Source organism: Nycticebus coucang, chromosome 19, assembly GCF_027406575.1.
Source record: "Nycticebus coucang isolate mNycCou1 chromosome 19, mNycCou1.pri, whole genome shotgun sequence".
Lineage (NCBI taxonomy): Eukaryota > Metazoa > Chordata > Mammalia > Primates > Lorisidae > Nycticebus > Nycticebus coucang.
In genome coordinates this window covers 71,509,661-71,534,243 of record NC_069798.1, presented here as the reverse complement: position 1 = coordinate 71,534,243, position 24,583 = coordinate 71,509,661, and the positions used below count along the sequence as shown (strand labels likewise).

The window sequence follows — 24,583 nt, the reverse complement described above, 5'->3', positions numbered from 1 at the left end:
CACCCTAACAGCCACCTGCAAGGACAGGACGGTCTTACCCCAGGGATAAAGGTAAACACATTGTATTTCTGATTTTTTATGGAATTCCTGGAATGTTTTTCTTCACACTTTTCAGGACATCCGAGCCATACCGTGCGAGCTTTCAGTTCTTTCTTTCTTTGACAAATATTTATCAGCCAATCACAGCAACTGTGTGAAACAAAAGATACATATTGTGTATGCATTTCTTTAAGTTGAAACTAATTCTATGCATTTATAGTCAATATTGATTGTTTCTGTATTTATCAGATACTAATAGCACCCTTAACACTAATCTGTGGAGTTTTTATCAAAATAGGTCAGTTACACAAATTTAAATTTGACATAAAAATACTAAGTCTCAAGTAAATGTACAATGGCTTCTATAGCCCCAGAAGAATTATCTCATTGGCAAAATAAAACAATTAATATTCTGAAGCAGTTAGTGCTTTATATGTTAGGAAAAGGTGGAGTTCAGTAATTCTCAACATAACACTCAATGATCTGATAATAAACATCCTTAGATACCAATTAATACAGAATGTGGCTGTCTCCTTGCTCTAAATCATTTTTTCCCTTTTTTTAAAACATGACCTTTTTCAGTAATATTATCTATTATAAGATTTGTAGCTCAATTCAATATTTTAAAAGGATACTAATGTTTAATGAGATATCCTAATGATAATAGCAGCTTGATCGCATTTCCACATAGCTATCTCCATCTGTGCACTAACTATTTAATTCTAATTTGCAGTGGTGTCAGAGCTCCCCCCTCCCCACCCACCCTCATCCCAACCATTACTCTGAAGTAGAGGGTGAAGTAGAGTGAGATCACTTTTCTTACATACCTCCAAAAATGACCAAAAAATCAAATTCATGAATAATCACAAATTTAAATTTCAATATTAAAATTTGATTTAATTCATATTTATGAATAAATGTATAGAAAGACTCAGAGTGGTTTATTAAATATATTCAAGACTAGAATAGAAAGCCACCTGTGTAAGTCAGAAATTCTCAATTGCATTTAAAAGTAAAGTAAACTTGGCCAGCACCTGTGGCTCAAGCGGCTAAGGCACCAGCCACATACACCTGAGCTGGCAGGTTCGAATCCAGCCCAGGCCCACCAGACAACAATGATGGCTGCAACCAAAATAAATAAATAAATAAATAAATAGCCAGGTGTTGTGGCAGATGCCTGTATCCCAGCTACTTGGGAGGCAGAGGCAGGAGAATCGCTTGAGCCCAGGAGTTGGAGGTTGTTGTGAGCTGTGATGCCACAGCACTCTACCGAGGGCAACAGCTTGAGGCTCTGTCTAAAAAAGTAAAATAAACTTAAAAGAAACATCTGTAATCCCAGCACTTTGGGAGGTTGAGGTGGGAGGATCACTTGAGCCCAGGAGTTTGAGATCAGCTGGGCAACACAAGGAGACCTCACCTCTACAAGCAAATGAAAACAGTAGGCGGGGCACAGTGGAACACTCTATGGTTCCAACTCCTTGGAGAGCTGAAATAGGAGGGTCACTTGAGGCCAGGAATTTGAGACCAGCCTGGACAATCCAGCAAGACCCCATTTCTACAGAAAATTAAAAACTTAGCCAAAAATTCTAGCGTGCACTTGTTCTAGCTGCTTGGGAAGCTGACGCAGGAGGATCATTCACAGCCGAGAGCTTGAAGCTGCAGTGAGATAGGATTGCACCACTGTACTCTAGCCTGGGGCACAGCAAGGCCTGGTCTTACTGTGAAATTGTGCATGACAATGACAGCATGAGATATGACATTAAATGAGGCTCCTACATCAGAGCATCTCAGAATCTCTCGCTGTGTGTCTTCCATGGTGGTGTTGCTCCTTTACTCCAATCACGTTCATGTCATTCTTCAGAAACAGGTTTCTGAACACTGTGAAAACCTAGAGCTGCGTCACTTTGCAGCCTCCCCCAACAGCGGAGTGTGTTTGCACATCAAGTGAACTTAACACCATCCCTCCTGAGGATGTACCTGACTCTCGCTTATGCTGGGAAGACCTATGCTCTGAAAGGACAGAGGCTAGCTCTTAGAAACGGTCTGTCCCTCAAATGTGGGCAGGTGCTGTGCTACCTCTGGACAGGACTGGCTGGTACAGCCCTTCAGAAGCGCTCCCTAATCAGGCTCTCACTCACTTGATCCTGTGTTCCCAAATAAGAATGAAAAGGGTCTTGATCACCATCTTTTCACTCCTCTCAATATTGCTCCTGCCAAAGGACGATCTTACTCTTCCATTCCAGAGCCATCCCCTTTCCACACTGTCCCCTTTCTCCTGGGCCACACCACATGTCCTTATGCAGGAACGGACACCACCATGATAAGCACTCCCAGACTGACACATGCAGAGCTTATGTTTGGGTATCCCAGGGTACGTGTCAGACCCCTCCTGCTGACATTAAGCTTTGCTTTGAAAACATACACAGGTTTCCAAAAGGAGAACTACACCTGTGGAGGAGCAGAATCTTCAAACCAGGCAGGACTCATCACACTAGGGGGCGATACTGAGAGCTCCCAACTAGGGCAGACAAGGAGGCAGCTCCTCACCTGCCTCTCCACACGAACGCACACGATATGGCACAAGAACAGAGGAGAAAGGCAACAGCACAGAGGAGAGACGGCCCCCTGCACACGCGGACGGCACCACTGGGCACAAGAGAGATGGCACCCTGCACACGCGGACGGCACCACTGGACACAAGAGAGACGGCACCCTGCACACGCAGACGGCACCACTGGGCACAAGAGAGATGGCGCCCTGCACACGTGGACGGCACCACTGGACACAAGAGAGACGGCACCCTGCACACGTGGACGGCTCCACTGAACAGAGAGAGACAGTAAATAAGTGGAGAGAGGCACCATGTTTATGATCTGAAAGATGAAACACAGAAATGATGTTAATTCTCCCAAATAATATATACATTCAACACAATTCCTTTTTAAAAAAATACCAGTAAAATGCAGAATACAAATGTCTACATACAATAACTAGGAAAATGCCAAGAAGGCTATATTAAACAGTTTGGTGAAAATATTTCAGATTGTATATGAAACCAGCACACTGTACCCCTTGATTGCACTAATGTACACAGCTATGATTTAATAAAAATCAATTATTTTATAGCTACGGACAAGATTATTTGAAAATTTCTATAGAAGCCAGGCATGGTGGCACAAGATTCTCAGGAGGCTGAAGCAGGAGGATCGCCTCAGGCCAGGAGGTTGAGCCTACAATGAGCTGTAACTGCCCCCTGCACTGTAGCAAGGGTGCAAGAATAAGACATCACCTCTAAATAATAAAAATTAAGATTAATAGAAGTTTAAAAATGAAACTTTTAAAATGGAAAGGCAAAGGAACTAGCATTACTCAAAGAATTCTGAAAAATAATGGAGTGGGAAGAAACAGTCTATTCCCTGTTAAGACGACCCACAAGCCCACAGCCCGTCACCCACTGCGGTGCCGGCAGGGAGAGTCCCTGAGGCCTGTGTGGCCTTCTAGGTCCTTAAGTGAGGACTTTTGACTGAATCCAAATTTTACAGAGCAAATTCTTTTATTTTTACTAACACATTTGTGTCTACTTTTTATACACTGACTGGCACAATCAGAGCACTAATGAGCCCTAATGGCTACCCTGACGGCTGCCGCCCCCGTTTTCAGTTCTGACACCCCTCTGACTGGCACCACCTCCACACGAGGCTGGGTGGCGAGAGTTGATGGGGGGCGCATATGCCAGTCTGTTGTCAGCTTTTGACAGTGAGCACTGTTTCTGTTTGAAGGAGAATTTGTGAACAGCCGCACAGCCCCACAGAATTTGTTCAGTCCTCTCTGCCCAACAACTCATCATGTCAAAGAAGACTGAGAGAAGGGTGAGGTAAAGGAACAGATTTTTTAATAAGGATCAGGAATTGCAAAATTATCTTGTTTTTGCTAAAGATAAGATGATTACTTTGTGATACTGAAATATCAGCATTGAAGAAATAAAATGCTAAGATGTTTTGAGACTGGAGTCTGCCAGCTCCCTCATTTGCCAGCAAATTAATAAATTCCTTCTCCTCGGGTGGCATCTGTGGCTCAGCGGGTAGGGTGCCAGCCCCATATACCGAGGGTGGCAGATTCCAACCCGGCCCTGGCCAAACTGCACCAACAACAAAAAAATAGCCGGGCGTTGTGGCAGGCACCTGTAGTCCCAGCTACTCGGGAGGTGAGACAAGAGAATCACCTAAGCCCAAGACCTGCAGGTTGCTATAAGGTTGCTACCACTCTACCGAGGGTAACAAAAGTTGAAACTCTGCTTAGAGAGTGGAGCAAGATGGCGGCCGAGTAACAGCTTCCTTGCATCTGGGCACCGTGAGTCTGGGGAGATAGGACTCCAGGCATCTCTGGCTGGTGGGATCTGCCTATCATCACCCCTGCGAGGATACAGGGAGTCAGTGAGAGACTTCTGGATCCCAAGAGGAGGACTAAAACAGTGGAAAACCAGCAAGTGGTCGCGTGTGTTCAATCCGTCTAAACCCGCCCGCAACTGTAAGTTCAGTAGCAGCGAGACTGCAAACCAGAAAGGCCTTACCTGTGAACTGTTTTGGTGTCTTTGGACTTGGCACTCAGCTGAACTGCCTTGGGGAGAGCCTGAGCGGGAGTGCGGAGAACTTTGGCCATTGTCTAGGGCCCCAGTCTGAACTGCTGAGCCAGACGGAGCTAATAGTGTTTGGCTGTGGGTCACAGGGAGCCATTGTGAGCGATCTGTCCCAGCAAGCTCCGCCCTCAGGGTCACAGAGCTAGAATTGGGTGGGAACTGGTAACCCAGTGACCAAGTAGCCTAAGGGCAGGGTCTGAGCCGCCTTGCAGCCCTAACTCTCAGGGGCAGAGTGAGACCAGTTTTGGCACACTGGGTAAGTGGATAGCCACTTCAGCAGTGATTCCAGCGACAAGCACTTTCCTGGGAAAGCTTCTGCTCAGCAAGTGAAGAAGTTCAAAGTGCCTTTTAAGTGGGCTGAAGAGATTTAGGGTGTCTACCTGCTGGGGTTTGAGAAATCAGCAGCCTCCAGTCATATCAGAACTGTGATTAACATCTCATACCCCAGAAGACCACGTGTTGCCCAGACAACATTCAATAACATATACATACTGCTTTGTTTTTGGTTGTGTTTTTTTTTGGTTTGGTTGTTTTTTTTATTTTGATGTTGTTGATGTTGTTTTGTTTTTTAAGTTCAACCTTTTCCATACAGATCCTTTTTCTTTCTCAATTTTTCTAGTTTAACTGTAATTTCCCATTGCTGCCTTTTTCAATAACTAAAACTTCATTTTTGCCAGTGTTTCTACCGCTATAATTTGGTTTTCCACCCAATTTTATCCCGTAAAGTTTTCTGTTTGCTTGTTTTGGTTTGATTTATAGCATTTTTGTCTTTCCTCTCTACTTGGTGGAGGTGGGGTACTGTGTCTGATCAGGTTAGCAAAGAGCTGCTGACCTCAAGGGAACCACCCAACTGGGCACCCCCAGAAGGTGGGGTTTTTTTAAGGTTGTGTCAAAGTACCCTACTGTACATCTATATTGCTCTGTCTCCCTCTTTCTGTGCCTCTCTTCTTTTTGTCAATATTCCTTTTACCCACCCCCTCTCCTTCTCTATTTTTCTTTTTTTTTCTTATCACTCGGTCCTCCTTTCTTTCATCCCTTTTTTGCTCTTCAACCTTCTCACCCTTCTGGTCCTGTAACCCTTAGTCCACAGGCACAAGAACTTAAAGAGCAAGAGGAAGTGAAAGGAAAATTAGGGCAAGGAAACAGATAAAAGAAATCACTCATGAGGAAGAATCAGCAGAAAACTCCGGGCAACATGAAGAACCAGTCCAGAACAACCCCGCCAAGGGACCATGAGGTAGCTACTGCAGAGGATTCCACCTATAAAGAAATGTTAGGAATGACAGAAAGGGAATTTAGAATACACATGTTGAAAACAATGAAAGAAATGATGGAAACAATGAAGGAAACTGCTAATAAAGTGGGAAATAACCAAAAGGAAATCCAAAAACAGAATCAAATAAGAGATGAACGATATGAAGAATATAAAAAGGATATAGCAGAGCTGAAGGAACTGAAACAGTCAATTAGGGAACTTAAAGATACAATGAAAAGTATCAGCAACAGGTTAGACCATGCAGAAGAAAGAATTTCAGAGGTAGAAGACAAAGTTCTTGAGATAACTCAGTAAAAGAGGCAGAAAAGAAGAGAGAGAAAGCAGAACGTTCACTGTAGAATTATGGGACTTTATGAAGCGTTCCAACATACGAGTTATAGGAATTCCAGAAGGGGAAGAAGAATGCCCCAGAGGAATGGAAGCCATACTAGAGAATATTATAAAAGAAAATTTCCCAAATATCACCAAAGATTCTGACACACTGCTTTCAGAGGGCTATCGGACCCCAGGTCGCCTCAACTCTAACAAAAGTTGAAACTCTGTCTAAAAAAAAAAAAGAGAGAGAGAAATTCCTTCTCCTCAAACCACTTGTCTTCATTTTTCTGATGTGTTCAGAGACAAGTTCTGTAGGTAACAGAACTGGGTGTCCCTGGGGGGCCCAAGCACTCAGGAGGAATGGCGCCACAACTGCTGGAGGCAGCAGGGAGCAGCCGCAGTACACAGGAGAGACAGCACCCTGCACATGCCACTGGGTGGGTCTTTGTAGGTAGAATAACTTCTTGTTGAGGTGAGAGAGCAAGGGATGGCCCCAACAGCTGCCAGAGCCTTTGTCACCCCTGGGAAACTCCCGTCTGTGTCTCCCCAAAGTAGACTTAACTCCTCATAACCTGAGTTGAGAAGGCAATGGATTGGGAAACTGTCAGGACACTGGGTCTTACATTGGGTAAGTTCTCTGGCCTGCATGCCGAGACCCTGATTCCACTGCCCCACCCATATGGGGGGGTTTCAGACCTTCCTGTTGGTTTTGCCTCTTGGCAGGCATTTGGGGGTGAAGTCATGAGGTTAAGCAGAATTAGAGAAGCTGATTTGAATCTGGAGCTCATTTTGTGGTTCCCAAAGAATGGGGGTATTAGGCTACCCACTTACGGCCCAGGAAAAAGGAAGGATTAGGCCATACATTTCCAGAGGGAGGGCCTTGACCTTCCAGCCATTTGGTGTGATGTTTATCCTGTCTGGATTCCCATCTGTGAACCTCCCAGCCTGTGGCAGGGCACCTGAGGTGCTGTCTGAGGTGCCACTGGGGTGGCATCTGTCCTCCTGGGTCCCCATCTGTGTGACAGGCCCTGGCCCTTGTGTGGAGGATCTCTGTGTGTCTATCATTTGCGAGTTTTGTTGCAACATAGGGAAGCTCCATCTCAAAATCCCTTGGAAGAAAACTTTGGATGAGTGGTTAACTTTTGGCTACAAACCTAGGTAGGAGACCAGTGTTCTGTCAAATGAAAATTCCCATTTGACTGATCACTACAGACTGTGATGGAAATTCCCTATGTTGTTAGAGCCTGTTTGTCCTTAAGAGAATGGTGTTAGGGTAATCATATGCACACACACTGGAGTATGAGGAGAAACAGCTGTTAAATCAAAGTTCACATCTGACCGACAGGCTGTTGCATCTTAGAAGATTTTGTGTTGGGAATTCCCAATATTGTTTCTCTACTGTCTCTTCCTCCCAAAATTAGTCTCAATGTGGACTTTCTGGGCTATTGTGAAAAGGGAAACAGAACTGTGCCATTTGTAGACAAATGAGAATTGCAAACTTGGACCCACTACACCAAAGGACCAATAACCACCACTTCTTCTCACACTCCATACAAGAGGTACCAGCCATCACTTTTCTACTACACTAAACCCAAGACCACAGCCCAGTCCTTCCTTTAAAGTAAGAGGAATGAGAAACAAGTCTTTTAAAAATAAGGGGAGACAAGAGAACAACCCCCTCAGTAACCCGGCTTGTCTGCTCTACTCAAGCACACGCTGCTCTGTGTGTTGAAGGCAGCCAGGTTTCCAGGATGGCCAAGTTGGGTGCGCAGGGTCCACTAAAGGGCAACTATATCAAGGACAACTCAGAGCTCCAACAGACAACCTGCCACTGCAGAGTTAGCATGCTGAGGCTCTAGGGCTTGAAATACATGCATTAGTTTATTGCTTGAGATAAGCTCATTGTTTGTTTTTAAAAACAAAGTTCAATGCTAATAAACATTATAACACTCCTAAGGACCATAAATATTTTCAATACAGGGAGAGATGCAAAAGGTTGCTTTGCAGAAATTAAAAGATGGAAAGCAAAGACAATTCTTCCAACCAGCAACAGGACCTGGAAATAATGCTCCTGAAGCAACCGACACAGTAGCTCGTATACTCAGGGGAGAGCAGCCACCGAGTGACGCAGAGACTGTGAGAGAACCCAGGGTCAGACTGTGGGGTGCTCAGACCCCATAACGTTCCAAAGCACAGACACCTGCCTCTTGCAAGGAGAACCACCTGATCAGCATCATGAATTAGCCTTCAACTCAACAGAACAACTTCATGCAATACTTCAGATAGAAAATATATTATTGATACTGAGGATGAATCAACCTACCGACTCACTGCAGGTTCATACTTCATTCAGGTCATAACAGAAGATTTTCTTTGCTACAAAGAGTTATTCTCTTCGGGTACTCTTCAAACAGAACACAGGGAATATATACCTTCAACAATTTTTAATATAAACGTCATGAAGCTGGACTGCAATTTGTAAATTCAGTGAATGTCTTTATAGATGGTGCACTTTCCCTGACAGGAAAATATGAAAGGTTTATTTCTTGCACAGATAAGAAAAGCATTAACAGATCCAGATGCTCTCATTTCTTTTCATTGCATCCTGCATCAACAAAATCTCTGTGCCAAATCTACTACTTTAAGTGACTTGTGCAAGCAGGTTTGAGTACTGGTAGCCCCATCCGTGCAGTTCCGTGACATGCTGAAGTTGAACTGAGGAGTGTTCAAGCATGGATTTACCATATCTTCTAAAGTGTGTTGCCTATTGCAGAGACAAGGACTAGCCAAAATTTTCTGTGAGAACAGACAGATAAATTTTATGAAGAACAGAATCAGCAATGTGAATTACTAAAAGAAGACTTGTAGCATTTCTGTGTGATATGTCAAATCGAAATGACTTGAATATTTCTTTAAAAAGTGAGCAGGGCGCCAGCCCCATATACTGAGGTTGGCGGGTTCAAACCCAGCCCCGGCCAAACTGCAACAACAACAAAAAAATAGCCAGGCGTTGTGGCGGGCGCTGTGGTCCCAGCTACTCGGGAGGCTGAGGCAAGAGAATCGCATAAGCCCAGGAGTTGGAGGTTGCTGTGAGCTGTGTGAGGCTATAGCACTCTACAGAGGGCCATAAAGTGAGACTCTGTCTCTACCAAAAAAAAAAAAAAAAAAAAGTAAAACTAAGTTTATATATGATATGTGGCAAAAAATCCAAGCATTTAAAAAAAGGCTCTCTTTTTTTAAAACACTTCAAGAGCAAGTAAAATGGGAAGCAGACTGCCTGGACGAGACACAGCTTCGCTCACACAGCATTCCACAGGCACTTAAACCCTAAAATAAACATTGTAACACTCCTAAGGACCACATTGAACAAAATAAAAGTGAAACATTCTGTAAAATAACTGTCTTAATTCTTCAAAACTGTCAGTGGAATGAAAGACAAACACTGAAGTACTCTAGATGAGACCAGACGACACGGGCACACCACCCCCAGGGAGCACGTGGCCACCACGCAACAGAAGAGCCTACGCAGGACATTCCTGGGCCCGCAGGCAACACTGAGCACGCCTGAAGCAGACTCACAGTTAAACTGACACCGCACGTCTACGTTCAGTCTGTGTTTACTCCATCTAAATTGATGTACTATAGTTACATAAGAAAATACCTTTTCCTTAAGAAATAAACACTGAAGAATTAAGATGTAAAGAGGAATGAAGTAATCAACCTAAGTCTGAAATAACTCAGGAAAACTATAGATAGAACGATAAAAATAAATGTGGCAAAACATTTAAAAACCTGATGAATTTGAGTAAAAGGTATACAGGAGTTCTCTGTATAGCTCTTGTAACTTTCCTGTAAGTTCTAATTTATTTCAAGATAAAAGTTTAAAAATAGGCTTGGCGCCTGTGGCTCAAGCGGCTAAGGCACCAGCCACATACACCTGAGCTGGCAGGTTCGAATCTAGCCTGGGCCCGTCAAACAACAATGATGGCTGCAACCAAAAAATCGCCAGGCATTGTGGCAGGTGCCTGTAGTCCCAGCTACTTGGGAGGCAGAGGCAGGAGAATTGCTTGAGCCCAGGAGTTGGAGGTTGCTGTGAGCTGTGATGCCATGGCAATCTACCCAGGGTGAGAGCTTGAGGCTCTGTCTCAAAAAAAAAAAAAAAAAAAAAGACAACACCAAAAGTTGGCTCTTTGAAAAAAATAAAACTGATAATCTCCCATCAAGATTAATTTTTAAAGACATAAATACTATTATCAGGAACTTTTAAAAGATACTATCGCAACTTGAGGTCGTGGCTCACTCCCATAATCCAGGCCCTCTTGGGAGGCTTAAGCAGGGAGCTTCTTTGAGCTCAGGAGTTTGAGACCAGCCTGAACAAGAGCGAGATCCTGTCTTTACTAAAAATAGAAAAATTAGCCAGGAGTGATGGCTCACACCTATTGCCCCAGTTACTCTGGAGGCTGAGGCAGGAGGATCCCATCAGCCCAAGAGTTTGAGGTTGCTGTTAGCGAGGCTGACGCCACTGCAATCTAGCCTAGGTGACAGAGTGAGACTTTGTCTCCAAAAATAAAAGAAAGAAAAGAAAAAGTCCCATCACTACAGATCTCATACATCAGTTAGCTCTCAGGAAGATAATACAAATAACTTTATGCCCCCATAAATTTGACAAAAGATAAATTCCTTGAAAACACAAGCAATTATAAAGGACAAGAAGTCTCAAGTCTTTTAGTTAAAAAATTAATTCTATAATTATTTACATATCCACAAAGAATACACCAGAAATATTGGAATATGGGCTACTTAACCTAGGAAATGTTTTAAATGAGCCATAGCCCCTTATCATTAACTATAACACCAACATAGTCAGCAATTTTGAAAACACTGTTTAGCCAGGCAATTTTCTTCACGTGAAAATTACATAAAGACCAAAACAACTGTGCTTTCCCCGAAAGCTGACTGGGGAATAGTGAACATGCACCTTGCTCAGCCTCATAACCATATTCCATTCTGCTAATTTCAAAGGGATGCCTCAAAATTCTGGGGCCTCCACGTAACTTGGGTTTACATGTCTCCTGTACCACCTCACCAGCTACATTACAATCAAATCAAGTTACATAAATATCTTTCTGTAAACTTCTAAAGGGATAATGAAAAGGATGATGAACAAGATAATTTTCAACAAGTTTTTATCTTTCTTTTATGGATAAAAGGATATAAATTCATAATGGCTATAAAAGTGGACTATAAACCCTGAACAGCAGAAAGACATTTATAAATGTGATAGTTTATCTGACATCTGCTACAGCCCTGCAGCACTGCTTGGTTGTGAGCACCTGCTGCCTGTCCCAGTAGTAGGCGAGGTATCTCAGGTGTATGTGACAGACTCCCAGTCAAAGGTGAACTAGAGCAGCTTATCACAACCATCCCTTGTTTGAAATACAAGAAGTGCTTATCTTGGTATTTTGCTGATTAAATAAACAGAGAAATTTTACTAAGTCAAAATATTAAATGCAGTGAATACACGTAACTACAGTGTTATTAAATTGCATATTACAGGCCTCTATTTATCTTTTTGGATGATAAAGGGACATCGTAAATGTGGATGAAGTGGCCAGAATTAATCCTACCACAATTTAACTATAAAATTATCTTATTTTCTCCAGCCTTTAACCATTAAAACTTTCCACAAAATGACAACTTTCGCTTTCCCTTCCTTTCAGATTAGCACTGACTGGTTCTACTCAGTCTAGCAGCGCTCTCCATGGGATTGGTTCTACTCAGTCTAGCAGCGCTCTCCATGGGATTGGTTCTACTCAGTCTAGCAGCGCTCTCCATGGGATTGGTTCTACTCAGTCTAGCAGCGCTCTCCATGGGATTGGTTCTACTCAGTGCTGGCAGCGCTCTCCATGGGATTGGTTCTACTCAGTCTAGCAGCGCTCTCCATGGGATTGGTTCTACTCAGTCTAGCAGCGCTCTCCATGGGATTGGTTCTACTCAGTGCTGGCAGCGCTCTCCATGGGATTGGTTCTACTCAGTCTAGCAGCGCTCTCCATGGGATTGGTTCTACTCAGTCTAGCAGCACTCTCCATGGGATTGGTTCTACTCAGTGCTGGCAGCGCTCTCCATGGGATTGGTTCTACTCAGTCTAGCAGCGCTCTCCATGGGATTGGTTCTACTCAGTCTAGCAGCGCTCTCCATGGGATTGGTTCTACTCAGTGCTGGCAGCGCTCTCCATGGGATTGGTTCTACTCAGTCTAGCAGCGCTCTCCATGGGATTGGTTCTACTCAGTCTAGCAGCGCTCTCCATGGGATTGGTTCTACTCAGTCTAGCAGCACTCTCCATGGGATTGGTTCTACTCAGTGCTGGCAGCGCTCTCCATGGGATTGGTTCTACTCAGTCTAGCAGCGCTCTCCATGGGATTGGTTCTACTCAGTCTAGCAGCGCTCTCCATGGGATTGGTTCTACTCAGTGCTGGCAGCGCTCTCCATGGGATTGGTTCTACTCAGTCTAGCAGTGCTCTTCCATGTGGTTTCTTGCATTTTTACATCTCCTTGTATCAATGTCTCTAATAAGTGTGTCAGAATCTAAGCCTATAAAAATTTCAGTGTGTAAGGAAACGTGGCAGTAACGGGTAACAAACCTGGCACAGAGGAATTTCCAGCCACCACAGACAAACCACTCCAGTCCTCTTTTTCTCTGTGTTACCCTTGCTCGTGGTAATGTGTGGTAATCGTTTTCGTCATTCTCAAAGCCTTCTTCAGACATCATCAGTGGCATTTCATCCAAATGGGCAGACTCATCCTCCAGCTGGTACCTAGTCAAAGGTGAGAGCAGAGAGCTGAGACAGGCTGGCAGTTCCTGGTGCAGTGTGAGCACTTTGCTCACTCTTGCCCTTATGTTACTGATGACACATTTTTTTTTCCTCAAACTAATCTGCCTTCATTTGAGGCTAACCATTAATCAATAACACTGCACAGTTACCTACCTGCACAGTGACGCTACCTCTTTTGTAAAAACCTAAGTTAGGTAAGGGGTAAAGAAAGGCTGTCCAAGGAGGCCTGCGCTAGGCACAGGGGCCACAGTCGCCCGGCCCTGAGAGCTCCGCTAACACCTTTCCTGGGAGGTACAGCCAGACAGCTAATTCAGTAATAGGAAAAGAAAAAATTATTCACCTGAAATATTAGCAAAAAAATACACCTCCAAGTAATATTTAAACACTCCATGTTATACAACTTTACGGCCATCACTCAAGGCTGGAAAGTGACTTTTCATGGTATGTAGTTGGCCATATACTGGAAGGTATGAACCCCGTTCCTTGGTTGGTTGTCAGACTTCACACATAGAGGAATGATGCCATGACCTGTTTATTCTGTTATTCCCTTTCCTAAAACTTTCTATTCAACAAAAATAAATCTCAATAACCAGAACACTTTCAGAGCTCAACAATCCTCTTCTGATTCCAAAAAATTAGCAGCCAGGCACCAACACTGTTCATTGTATCTTCCAACCACAAACACGATTTATCTTTCCACAATAAAAACTTACCTTTTTGAGAGCAGTCAAGTTGTCAGAAACTACACCAGAGATTCAACAAGTGCTATCTTACTTAATTTTTCATCAAGCGTTGGGAGAGTACCATCTCAATGTAAAAGGTAAGAAAGCAGATTTCTGGGTTCCTACAGGGGAACGGCAGTCACTTCAACTGAAATCTCTCCTCGCATGCTTTAAACTTCATATACAAGACAAATAAACCCAACCAAAACCCACAATGAAACCACAACTAAGGGATAGAAGCAGAATAATACTTAATTTACACAAAATGAGGGAAATAAGTTTTCCAAATCAACACAGCCAAGCCCAGAGCCCAATCTGAATCACAGCCAGACAACCCACAGAATGACCCTAAAAGCACAGAAGAAAACCATACCAGAAAGTCTGCCCTGAGGACCAGAGGTCTGAGATCACAGCACCGGCCTAGGAGTCCGAAGGTGGTATGCAAAGCCAAGCAGCCCTTCTAGCAAGGCATCATTGTCCACTATCCAGGCAAGCCCACCTGAGGAGGACACAGCCTTTGGAAGGCAACTCTAATGCACTTGGTGCAAGTGTATTTTAGAAATAGGGCAGTTTTATGGAAGACTGCTTCTTTCTGCTTGTTAAGAGGTACAATAGTGAATTTCCAAGAACTCCATCATGCCTGGAAGACTCAGATGGACAGAAAGTCATGAAAACCACGGAGAGGACCAACAGGCCAAAAGGCATGGCAGATGTAGGAACACCATGCACGGTGCACACTCCAAGGCTAGCTGCACAGCTCAGCAGGGAACAATGCCCCACTGGCATCCAGCGCACTTTCACTCCTGTTAATTCTTCTTTGCAGACTTCCAGCCAATGGGGCGGAAGCACACCCTGTTTCAAGAGAAATGCAGCTTAGTTTCAGGCATCAAAAATAGACTCTTGGGCAGAACACAGTGGCTCACAGCTATAATCTAGCAATCTGGGAGGATCCCTTGAGCTCAGAAGTTCGAGACCACTCTCACCAAGAGACTGTGTCTCTACTAAAAATCAGAAAACTAGCTGAGTGCTGTGGTGGGCACCTGGAGTCCCAGCTACTCTGGAGGCTAAGACAGGAGAATCGCTTAAGCCCAAGAGTGTCAGGTTGTGAACTAGGCTGACGCCAGCTCACGCCCAGCTGACTGAGTGAGACTCCATCTCAATAAATAAAATAAAATAGGCTCTTGAAGCCCAAATTAGTCTTGTCAGAGCCGAGACTCCACGCACACTACACACGTAATGCAGAGAACAGGCTTGAAAAGAAACCCTTCCTCCCCAGTCACAGCCAGGGGCTCTGACAAGGCGGGGCTCTGACATGGCTTCTTCCCCCTTTTCAGAGCTCCCGGCCCTCGGGATGCTGCGCTGCAGCCACTGCACGCCACCCAAGTGGGGCGCTGTGGGGGGCACGAGGAGGACAGGCTCTTGAGACAGGATGTGGACGCTCACAATCCTCACTCTCTCTTCTCTCACAGCTTTGCCCGGAGATCTGCCCCGGCCATGTGGACCTTCACAACACAGAGGGCTAAACTCTGAGGGAAAGCTCTGACTTTCAAGCACAAAACTGAGAAAAGGCCCTCTGAGAAGCTGGAGACATAGGATAACCCAAAGTGGAGAGAGCCAAAAAGGGATAATTATTTTGATGTTTCTTATGATATATACATATACACACACACACACTCTTTTTTTTTTTTTGAGAGAGAGTTTTGTTCTGTCCACCACACTGGAGTGCAATGGCATCATAAAAGCTCACTGTCACCCCAGACTGCTGTGCTCAAGTGATCCCTCTGCCTTGGCCTTGGTAGGACTACAAGCATGGGCCACCATGCTTGGACTATTTCAACATTTCTTGAGAAAGAAAAATGTTTCATCTGAGGCGTGTGCGCCCCTTCAAATTACCAGCCCCAGAAAGGCATTTAAATGTGACAGCAGTCTCTTCTCATCTCTTGAAGCCACCGCTATGCCAGCTCTGACTTACACCAAGCAGCACACATCCTGGAGTCCAACAAGGCACAGCCAATCATCAACCAGCGCTCCTTCTGCAAACCAATGGGAATTCTTCATATACAACTTCTGTAATCACCTCCTCTCCTGATTTATCCTCTTTCCTTTACAAACCTGAGTGCCTCTCTTATTCTCCTGAGCGCTCCCCAAAGCAACTGAGAGGTGACTCCTGGGCTGCAAGCCTCAGCTGTGCACTTGAATGAACTCTCTTTAAACTAGTTTCTTATCTTTTTGATCGTTTCAGCTTGACACTGCACGTTTGCAATTTCTTACAATGAATGTAGGGGAAAATGTGTTCAAGGGAAAAAAATTTAAAGAACCAAATGGGTATCTTCTGTCGTTTCCTGAACACAAAGCATCTCCATCTTTTTTCTGCCATTTCCTCTGAGACTGATCATATGGACACTTGCCATCTTCATCATCATTATCATCCTCTTTCTCTAGACCTCTGGTCAGTTCCACAACCCAACGTTTTGGAAATGAAAGTGTTAAGAAGGACAGACAGTGATGTCTGCGACTCAGGTTATGGAGAGTGCAAACGGACCAGCACCACGAGAGTCTCCACTCTGCTCTGCCCTTAAGTAGGAACTTTTAGACCTTAAGACATATCTCATCTTCCAAAGCATATACCAAGTTTTACAGCTACAGGGAGCTATCATCATAGTCCTTCAAGGAAATGTGTGCATGTGTTATGTTGGGGTGTAGAAAAATGAAAGGTCTCCAAAATGAGCCTCAGAACCAAGGTCTCTTAGTCTCTGACCTTTCCCCACTTCCCTGCCTCTCTGACCCTCTTCCCTCAGCATACTAAGAAAGCTTCTCCAAAAGAAATGCAATTGTCTCAAGACACGCCCCCTGGGAATCTCAACAAGTAACTAGGAAAGTTCAACCAGAGGAAGAGACTGGAGCCTCACTGTGCCCAGACTTTCCACCTCTTCTTCTGAAGGTGGCAACAGGAGACTGACTCGGCCTTTATCTCATGATAAGCAGAGACAACCACTTACTAACACTGCCAGTCCTGCCCTCATTTCCCTCTCCCCTACACAGTGGACATTTAGGCCTCAATCATCCCGCCCCTCTTTGAGTTCATATTTTGTATGAATCCCATGCACACATGTGCAAGTTATGAATTTGTTATGCTTCTCCCATTAACTTGCTCTTTGTTACAGGGGTGTCAGCTGTGAACCTTTACTACAGGAAAGAAAGGGATCACTCCCTTTCCACTCATGCACCCCGTTATTGTGTGAGCATATGGGCATTTGTGTGTACCAGGTGGGCACATGTGCGTCTGTGTGTGGTGCTAGTGCAGGTAATATTGTGCCTACGGGGATTCTGTGATTAGGCACGAAGGCTTCATGGGACTGCTCTTAAAGTAAGTGCCTGGCTGTCAAGAGACCAAACACAAGCAGAATTCAATAGTGGGGGGAAAAATCCTTCTAAGAGGTGGCCAACACTGAACTGCCACCCAAGTTTCTCTGCTGCCTTCTTAACATCAAGTAACTACAAAATACTCTAACAAATGGACTTACCAGGAAACTGAGCCCCGCCCCCCCAGACCACAGTCACAACACACAGTCTGTCACTGAACAAACTTGTCACTTCTCACCTGCACTGGGTAAATGATTCGCAGTCGGTCCCCCAGCACCGTGCTGCTCTTCTCTCTCTGCACCACAGTTAACCTGATGTTTCCATCTCCATGCACAACATTTGCCTAAATTAGTTACCACATCAGGGTTTAGAAAATAATTTTGTAATTCTTTCTTCCAATACACATAAGCTGGTACTTTCCACTGTATTTTCTACTTTAGTAACACTGACAAATGGGGACCACACTTACCTCGTGTCAGCCATCCCATCAGTTACTGAGGGTTCTAAGACTACTTTGTACATGGCAATTTTCTAGCATCTACTCACATCACAATGGTGTTGGATATGTGTCCGTAAAGAAAGGGATCACAACCACCACAAAGGGCTTGGCAGCCCAGGGCATCCCTCCACCATGTGTCACACCTGGCCCACGACGAGTGACCAGGCCTGTTGTCTGTGTGGAAGCAAGAGCAGCAGATGCACAGGCTGCCTCCAAAAGGTGGCCAAGGACGGTTAGCCACGTCAGTCAGTCTAGCCTAGAGCTGCCTCCTTATATATTTTAAGTTCAGCCTAAACATTTCTCCACACAAAGTGAACTGTAACCTAACTGGTGCATGAGCAGACTGTCACCTACTCTTGTACCGGCCACTGCATTCTGGCCAAGGGTGGCAAACTGCTCAGATCACCTTCAAATAAGGCAAGTGCAGGCTGTAACCAATCCAGCTTTTTCTGTACCTCACTTCTATTTTCTTTTCTTTTTTTCCCTTGCAGAACTCAGTCTAGAAGAATTCCTTTTTTATAGTTTGGAGCTTTAGAGGTAGGGTCTTTGACCTGCCACCCAGGCTAGAGTGCAATGGTATGATTATAGCTCACCACAGCCTCAAACTCCTAGGCTCAAGCAATCCTCCAAGCAATCCCGAGTAGTTGGGATCGCAGGTGTGGGCTGCCACATCTGGTTATTTTTTTTTATTTTTTGGTAGAGAAGGGGTCTGGTCCCAGAGTGCTGGGACTACACAGGCCTACATCATCACATCCCTGCTACCTCCCGTCCGAACATTCTATCCACTCACACAGCAGCACTGCAGCGGCTTGGAACCTACTCTGTCTGGGCGCTGCCCAATTCATGACTCATTCTTTTAACTGATAATCAGTCTTTTTAACACACTTCTCATTTATAGACTAATATCTGACTGTATCATAATTGAGTCAATAGGTATTTGTTCTATAACAAATTATACAGCAGGAAAATTACTCTTGAAATTCCATAAAGTTCATCTATAAACGGTCAGGGCCCTGAACTTTCTGAATAGATAACCTTTCAGCTACTTTTCATTACTTTTGTAGGCAGTATAACAGCCCCCAAAGACATCCTCAAAGACGTCCTCATCCTGCTTCTTGTCACACTTGTGACTCCATTTCACAGCACAAGGGAATTAAAGATGCTAATCAGTTAATCTTAAAATAGGAAAATTATCCTAAGTTATCCAAGTAGGCCCAAAATAATTACCTGGGAAGGAAGGAGAGTAAGTGACAGAAACGTCCAATGAGGAAGGCGCAGCAGCATGGGAAGAGCTTGCTGCCCCGCCAGAGCTCTGAGATGCAGAGGCCACGGGCCAGGGCCAGAGGGGCCTCCAGGAGGGAAAGGAGGCCCCCAGCTGACAGCAAGGAAACCAGAGCGTTCTCCTAGTGCTTTTAACCGGATTCTTCCCAAACAGGGGAGGAAAGCCTACAGGAAGGAACAGAGCCTCCTGCAGTTTAGGGAGACCTACAGTCAGGATTCAGAACTGGAAGGTAACAAATATGCTGTTTAAACCATGGAGTTTGTGGACATTACCACTGCTACAGGAAAGTAAAACGATTACGTTTCAATTAATAACATAGCTTTCCTTCTGTGTCATTGTGACAGCCCCGCTCCATGCAGTCTCCACCCGGCTCTGCCGTGACAGCAGCATGTGTGTTTCCTCCACATTTACACTGACACTTAATCCTCAAAGCAACATTAGTAAGAGGTAAGGCCTCTAGGGCAGTGGTTCTCAACCTTCCTAATGCTGCGACCCTTTAATACAGTTCCTCATGTTGTGGTGACCCCCCCATCAGAAAATTATTTTTATTGCTACTTCGTAACTATAATTTTGCTACTGTTATGAATCGTAATGTAAATATCTAATATGCAGGATGTATTTAGGCGATCCCTGTGAAAGGGTCGTTCAACTTCCAAAGGGGTCACAACCCACAGGTTGAGAACCGCTGCTCTAGGAAATGATAAGGCCATGAAGGCTCTACACAACAGGGAGAGCAGTGCTTTGTAAGAGGGCTGCAGGGGGCGGGCTCACCCCTCTCAGCCTGATGGGCCCTCTGCCATGTGAGGATGTAGTTAAGAGGCTATACCTGTGGGGACAGCAGTCCTCCCAAACCCTGAAGCTGCAGGTGCCGGTTCCTAGACTTTCAGCCTACACAACTGTGAGAAATAAATTTCTATGGTTTATAAATAACCCAGTCTCTGGTATTTTGTTATGGCAGTGATAGCATATAGTACTAATCAAAAGATTTCGCATCCCACAAAACCTGTAAGAGACAGGAGACACACGGAGTGCTGAGGGCATCCTGCAGCTCCCCAGGTCCTCAGCCAGCTGGGCCACAGAGAGACAGGTGCGGAGAAGTGGCACTCTGCACAAGCAAGGGCTAACAGGACCAATAACCACTCAGTACAGCCATGCACAGACCACATACAATGGGCCTGTAAGATTGTAACAGAGCTGAAAGTGTCTACAGCCTCATGACTTAGTGGCACCAGGAGGTCCAGTGTCAGCTCTGCTCAGGTCAGACATGCCACTGCACTGTGGCTGCTTGCAGTGCGCAGTGCTCCAGGAGGTGCACAGGCTGTGCCTCAGTGTTCACAAGGCCATGCACTGAAGGCTCGTTTAAGTACACTCTGACATTTGCACAACAGCACCACCTAACCACATTAAGAATGGATGCCCCTCATTAAGTGACTGTCCTTGGACATACAGGCACAAATTGCCCTCAAGTTATGAAACAGAAGAATAAGCCTCAGGAGACGATGAGTGGATCCTCAACAAACACTAACTACCAAAAGATCTCTCCTCCTCTTACGACAGCAGTTCTCAAACTGTGGGTCACGACCCACAGGAACTGTATTAAAGGGCCGCAACATTAGGAAGGTTGAGAACAACTGTCTTAGGAGGAGATGATTAGAATGATTAGAAATAGAAGCCATGGACCCTCTGAATGCCCTGGACACAAAAAGTGTGTCACATCGAGGGCCCCGAGGAAGATCACTCTCATAGTCATCCCAGGAACGTGAGCAAACGCTCGTGAGACATCGTGATACATCCATCCACCAAGCATTCGCTGAGCACCAAGTGCGTGCTGAACATTGATGGTCAGTAATAAGAGACACAGCCTCGAACTCAAGGGGCCTCAGAGTTATTGATCAGTGATTAAAAATGACAGTGGCAACAGCTGACGAGACAGAGAGTCACCTAGTACAACAAGATGGAGTAATCAGGGCAACAACCAAGAAGGGACAAGTTAGGCACACCTGAAGAGAAGGAGGTTAACGAGGCCAAGTGGATAGCTGCCTCCAGGCGAGGGGAAGGCCCGTCGGGCCCATGCGGACCTGCCAGTGAAGGACAACGGAGACTTAAAGCCGAGGAGAGAGGCCCAAGGAGGCCTGGCGGTTTCAGGCCAGGGAGAGAGAAGGGGATGCACTCACAGCTCCCAGAGAGCCAGATGGACAGAACAGCATGGAGGGACGGACAGGCCTGCAGACTCCTGGTGTGCGGTGAGAACACTGGCAGTGAAGAGCAGAGGCTTCAGACCGGGCCAAGGAGGAAGACTTGGTTTGGGTTTTTACTTGCTCAGTCTGTGGTGTCTCTGAGCTACAAAGTGGGCAGCTGAAACAAACAGGTTGGCACTTGGAGGACAGGCAACGGCTAGAGCCTGCTGCCCTGGAAGGGCACTTAAGAAACCTGCAACTCTGCCCACCTCTAGCTCCTCTTTATTTAGGAGGGACAGCTATGTCCCTCCTTCCCCACATTACCCCAGAAGGAGAGCTGTGTTCTTGCACAGGGAGCTCAAACCCTGCTCCTGTTTGGGGACAGGCACCAAATCAACCAAGTTGAGCTACACAAAAATTCTGTAACTGGAATTGAGGAAAAGGAAGCAAAAGCCTTCAAAATGTGGGAGCTGTCCAGTCCTATACCAACTTCATTGAGCCCTGTGCCACTGGGAAGCCATGCTCTAAGAGGAAAGAAGGAGATGGAGATTGAATATATGAGCTACTTTCAGGACTAAAAAAAAGGCCTGGATTTTAAAGCTGAAACCTAAAAAAGGGAAAACAGATGACAGACGGTAACAGCTGTAGGAAGTAGGAAAGCAAATGGATGGTTGGTAACTGAACAGATCTAAGGAAACAGAGCTGGAAGCCAGCAGTGAGGACCCAGAAACCAGAGCCGATATGCCCCAGAGTCCTCCATAGTACCTCTAGTACCTCTGTACTATGAGTAAAGAGGCTCATAGTACCTCTAAGAGTCGGTTTCAATGGATATTAAAATAAGAAATTGAGCCAGACCCGCTGGCTCACATATGTCATCCCAGCACTCTGGGAGGCCAAGGCAGGTGGATCACCTGAGCTCAGAAGTTCACGAACAGCCTGAGCAAAGCAAGACCCTGTCTCTACTAAACATAGAAAAATTAGCCAGGTGTTATTCTGGGCACCTGTAGTCCCAGCTACTTGGGAGGCTGAGACAGGAGGATCATTTGAGGCTAGGAGTTCAAGACCAACCCAGGGAACATAGTGCAAACCCATCTCCACAAAAAAGTTAAAACATCAGCCAGCTGTGATGGCTACTCAGAAGGGTAAGGTAGGAGTTCACTTGAGCCCAAGTGTTGGAGGCCGCAGTGAGCTATGATAACACTGCTGCAGTCCAACCTAGAACACAAATGAGATCTTGTCTCCAAAAATAAAAAACCCAAAAAGAAAAAATTAGATCCTTAGACTGCTTCTCACTCCACTTCTCCCAAACAGGTAATTGCCCCTCTCCTGACCCAGAGAAAAACAGAAATTCACCTTTGGGAAAGGGGAAAAAAGAGAAATGGAGCCAGAAGACACAGTGGAGAGCAAGGCTACACCAGGACATGAGCAACAGGCCGAGTGTGGCCTCCCTCCACCTCACCAGCACGGCGTGGGCCGGATGCCCCGCAGAAATGTCCTCCCTGGACATGCAGGAGGGCAAGCAGCAGATGCCTCCAGGAGGGAGGGGCTGCATCAGGCATCAGGTTAAGACTTCACAGGCAGGCAGCCCCTGACTTACAAATGCCTAATTACGCAGATTATACACATCTCACACTTATGAGCAGAGGCTATCACGGAAGTCCCTCAGTTATAAACATCTAGGTGACACAAGACTTACCCTTAAAACGGGGGCTATTATAGATAATAGGTAAACAAACCTGTTCCAACTTACATACAAATTCAACTCAACAACAAATCTACAGAACCTATCTTTTATTTTATTTTATATATATATATATACATATTTTTTTTTTTGCAGTTTTTGGCCAGGGCCGGATTTGAACCCGCCACCTCCAGTATATGTGGCCGGCGCCCCACTCCTCTGAGCCACAGGTGCCGCCCAATTATTATTTTTTATTAAGTAACTTTGTACATTGATGCATTTATAGGGTTCAGTGTACTGCTTTGAAATACGAGAATAACATTTTCAAAAAGAACTTTTAAAATTTGCACAAACAAGAAAAGAACATGTCTTACTTATCAAATAGAAAAAAATAATTCTTGTATTCATTTATTTTCAGCCTTCTTTTGAACATCAACCCACCAATCAAAATGATGCTCACTTTAGTGTCTCCATACAATCCTCTACCACTCTGGACCACCCAGATCTCCAATACGCAATTACATTTTACATGATGTAGGTGAAGAATTACATGACCTCTGAAGTAACAGGCCTAACTCAAATATCTTTTCTTTTAAAAGTCCTTTTTTCTTACCTCTGTAAGAAAGATCACGTCTTTTAGAACAGTCAACTAGTCAATGAATAAAAATGTGATTAAATTCAAACACTTCCTAATATAACACACAAAAGGGTATTTTTGTCTTTTCACTAAGTTCCAGTTCAAGGCTGGAAAAACAGCACAGTGAGCTCTGGAAGAAAGTGAGTATCAGCAATACGTCTAGTACCTGACTGCCGGAGACGGGGCCTCTGAAGGGGCAAGCAATTTATTCCGTTTCCAAAGCAATTTTCCTATTGTATTGAAAATTTTACCTCAGTATTTAAAAACAATAAGATGATGAATAATGGATTTTTTTCAGAGACAGGATAAGCACAGAATCTTCAGTGTCTTTGTTGCCTGGTGTCACGCACACTTAATTGGTTTGTCACTCAAGAAAAATAAACCATTTCCAGTAATTAAGTATAATTCTGGAAACATATTTTTAAAACGAGTAAAAACAATGTGAACAAAGACGACAGCACGTATGATGCCAAACCCAGGAGTACTGCCTACTGAGGACCAGTGCAGCGAGGGCTGCTGTCAGAGGCTGCAGAGCAAGGAGCTTTCAACACCATTCTCAGAGACACGAAGGCATATAATTTACCTAACAGCTCGCTTAGAGCTCACCTCTTATCCTAAAGTGTCTAACAGCCTCAGTGTCTCCACTTTGATGAGACACATTTCTAGAAACTGATACTGTAGTGAGAGACACATTTAAAACATGCCTAATGCTCAAATTCCCATTAAGAAAAATAAAATCTCCTCCTTGCCTGCATATTAAGCAGAAAAACAAAGCAACAAAACTAAGTGCTATAAAGAACTGCACACATTTGCTCCTCCAAACACAGCTATGGAATTTAACTGTGTCACTGATGAGTCCCCAGTAAGCAGCAGAGTATATGAACTAATGAGAAGCTGGGACTCTCTCTCAGAGGAACACAGCAGATAAACACTGCCAGAGTTTCCATGACTTTGCCCCATCCAAACTCGTGTGACTGACACTACGGTGTTGAGGTGGAACCTGACTGCCCTGTCAGTCATGAGGGCGCCGCTATCACAAGGGGTTAATGCCATTATAAACAGGCTTGTGAGAGCGGATTCTCTCTCCTGCCCTTCTGAGAAAGCCTTCACCAGGCGCCAGTAC

General features: G+C 44.8%; 1 protein-coding gene across 5 annotated transcripts in view; it reads right to left on the bottom strand.

Annotated features, from left to right (window-relative positions):
• ATP9B (ATPase phospholipid transporting 9B (putative)) overlaps positions 1-24,583 on the bottom strand; it is a 267,517-nt gene that overhangs the window by 233,257 nt on the left and 9,677 nt on the right. For 4 of the 5 annotated variants that reach the window (XM_053571330.1, XM_053571333.1, XM_053571334.1 and 1 more), the window contains exons 2-3: positions 12,908-13,081; positions 39-189 (exon numbers count right to left, since the gene is read on the bottom strand). In XM_053571330.1, the coding sequence (XP_053427305.1) occupies positions 39-189; positions 12,908-13,081 (325 nt within the window). The remainder of the gene's footprint in view (positions 1-38; positions 190-12,907; positions 13,082-24,583) is intronic. The other variant, XM_053571331.1, reaches the window with a different exon arrangement.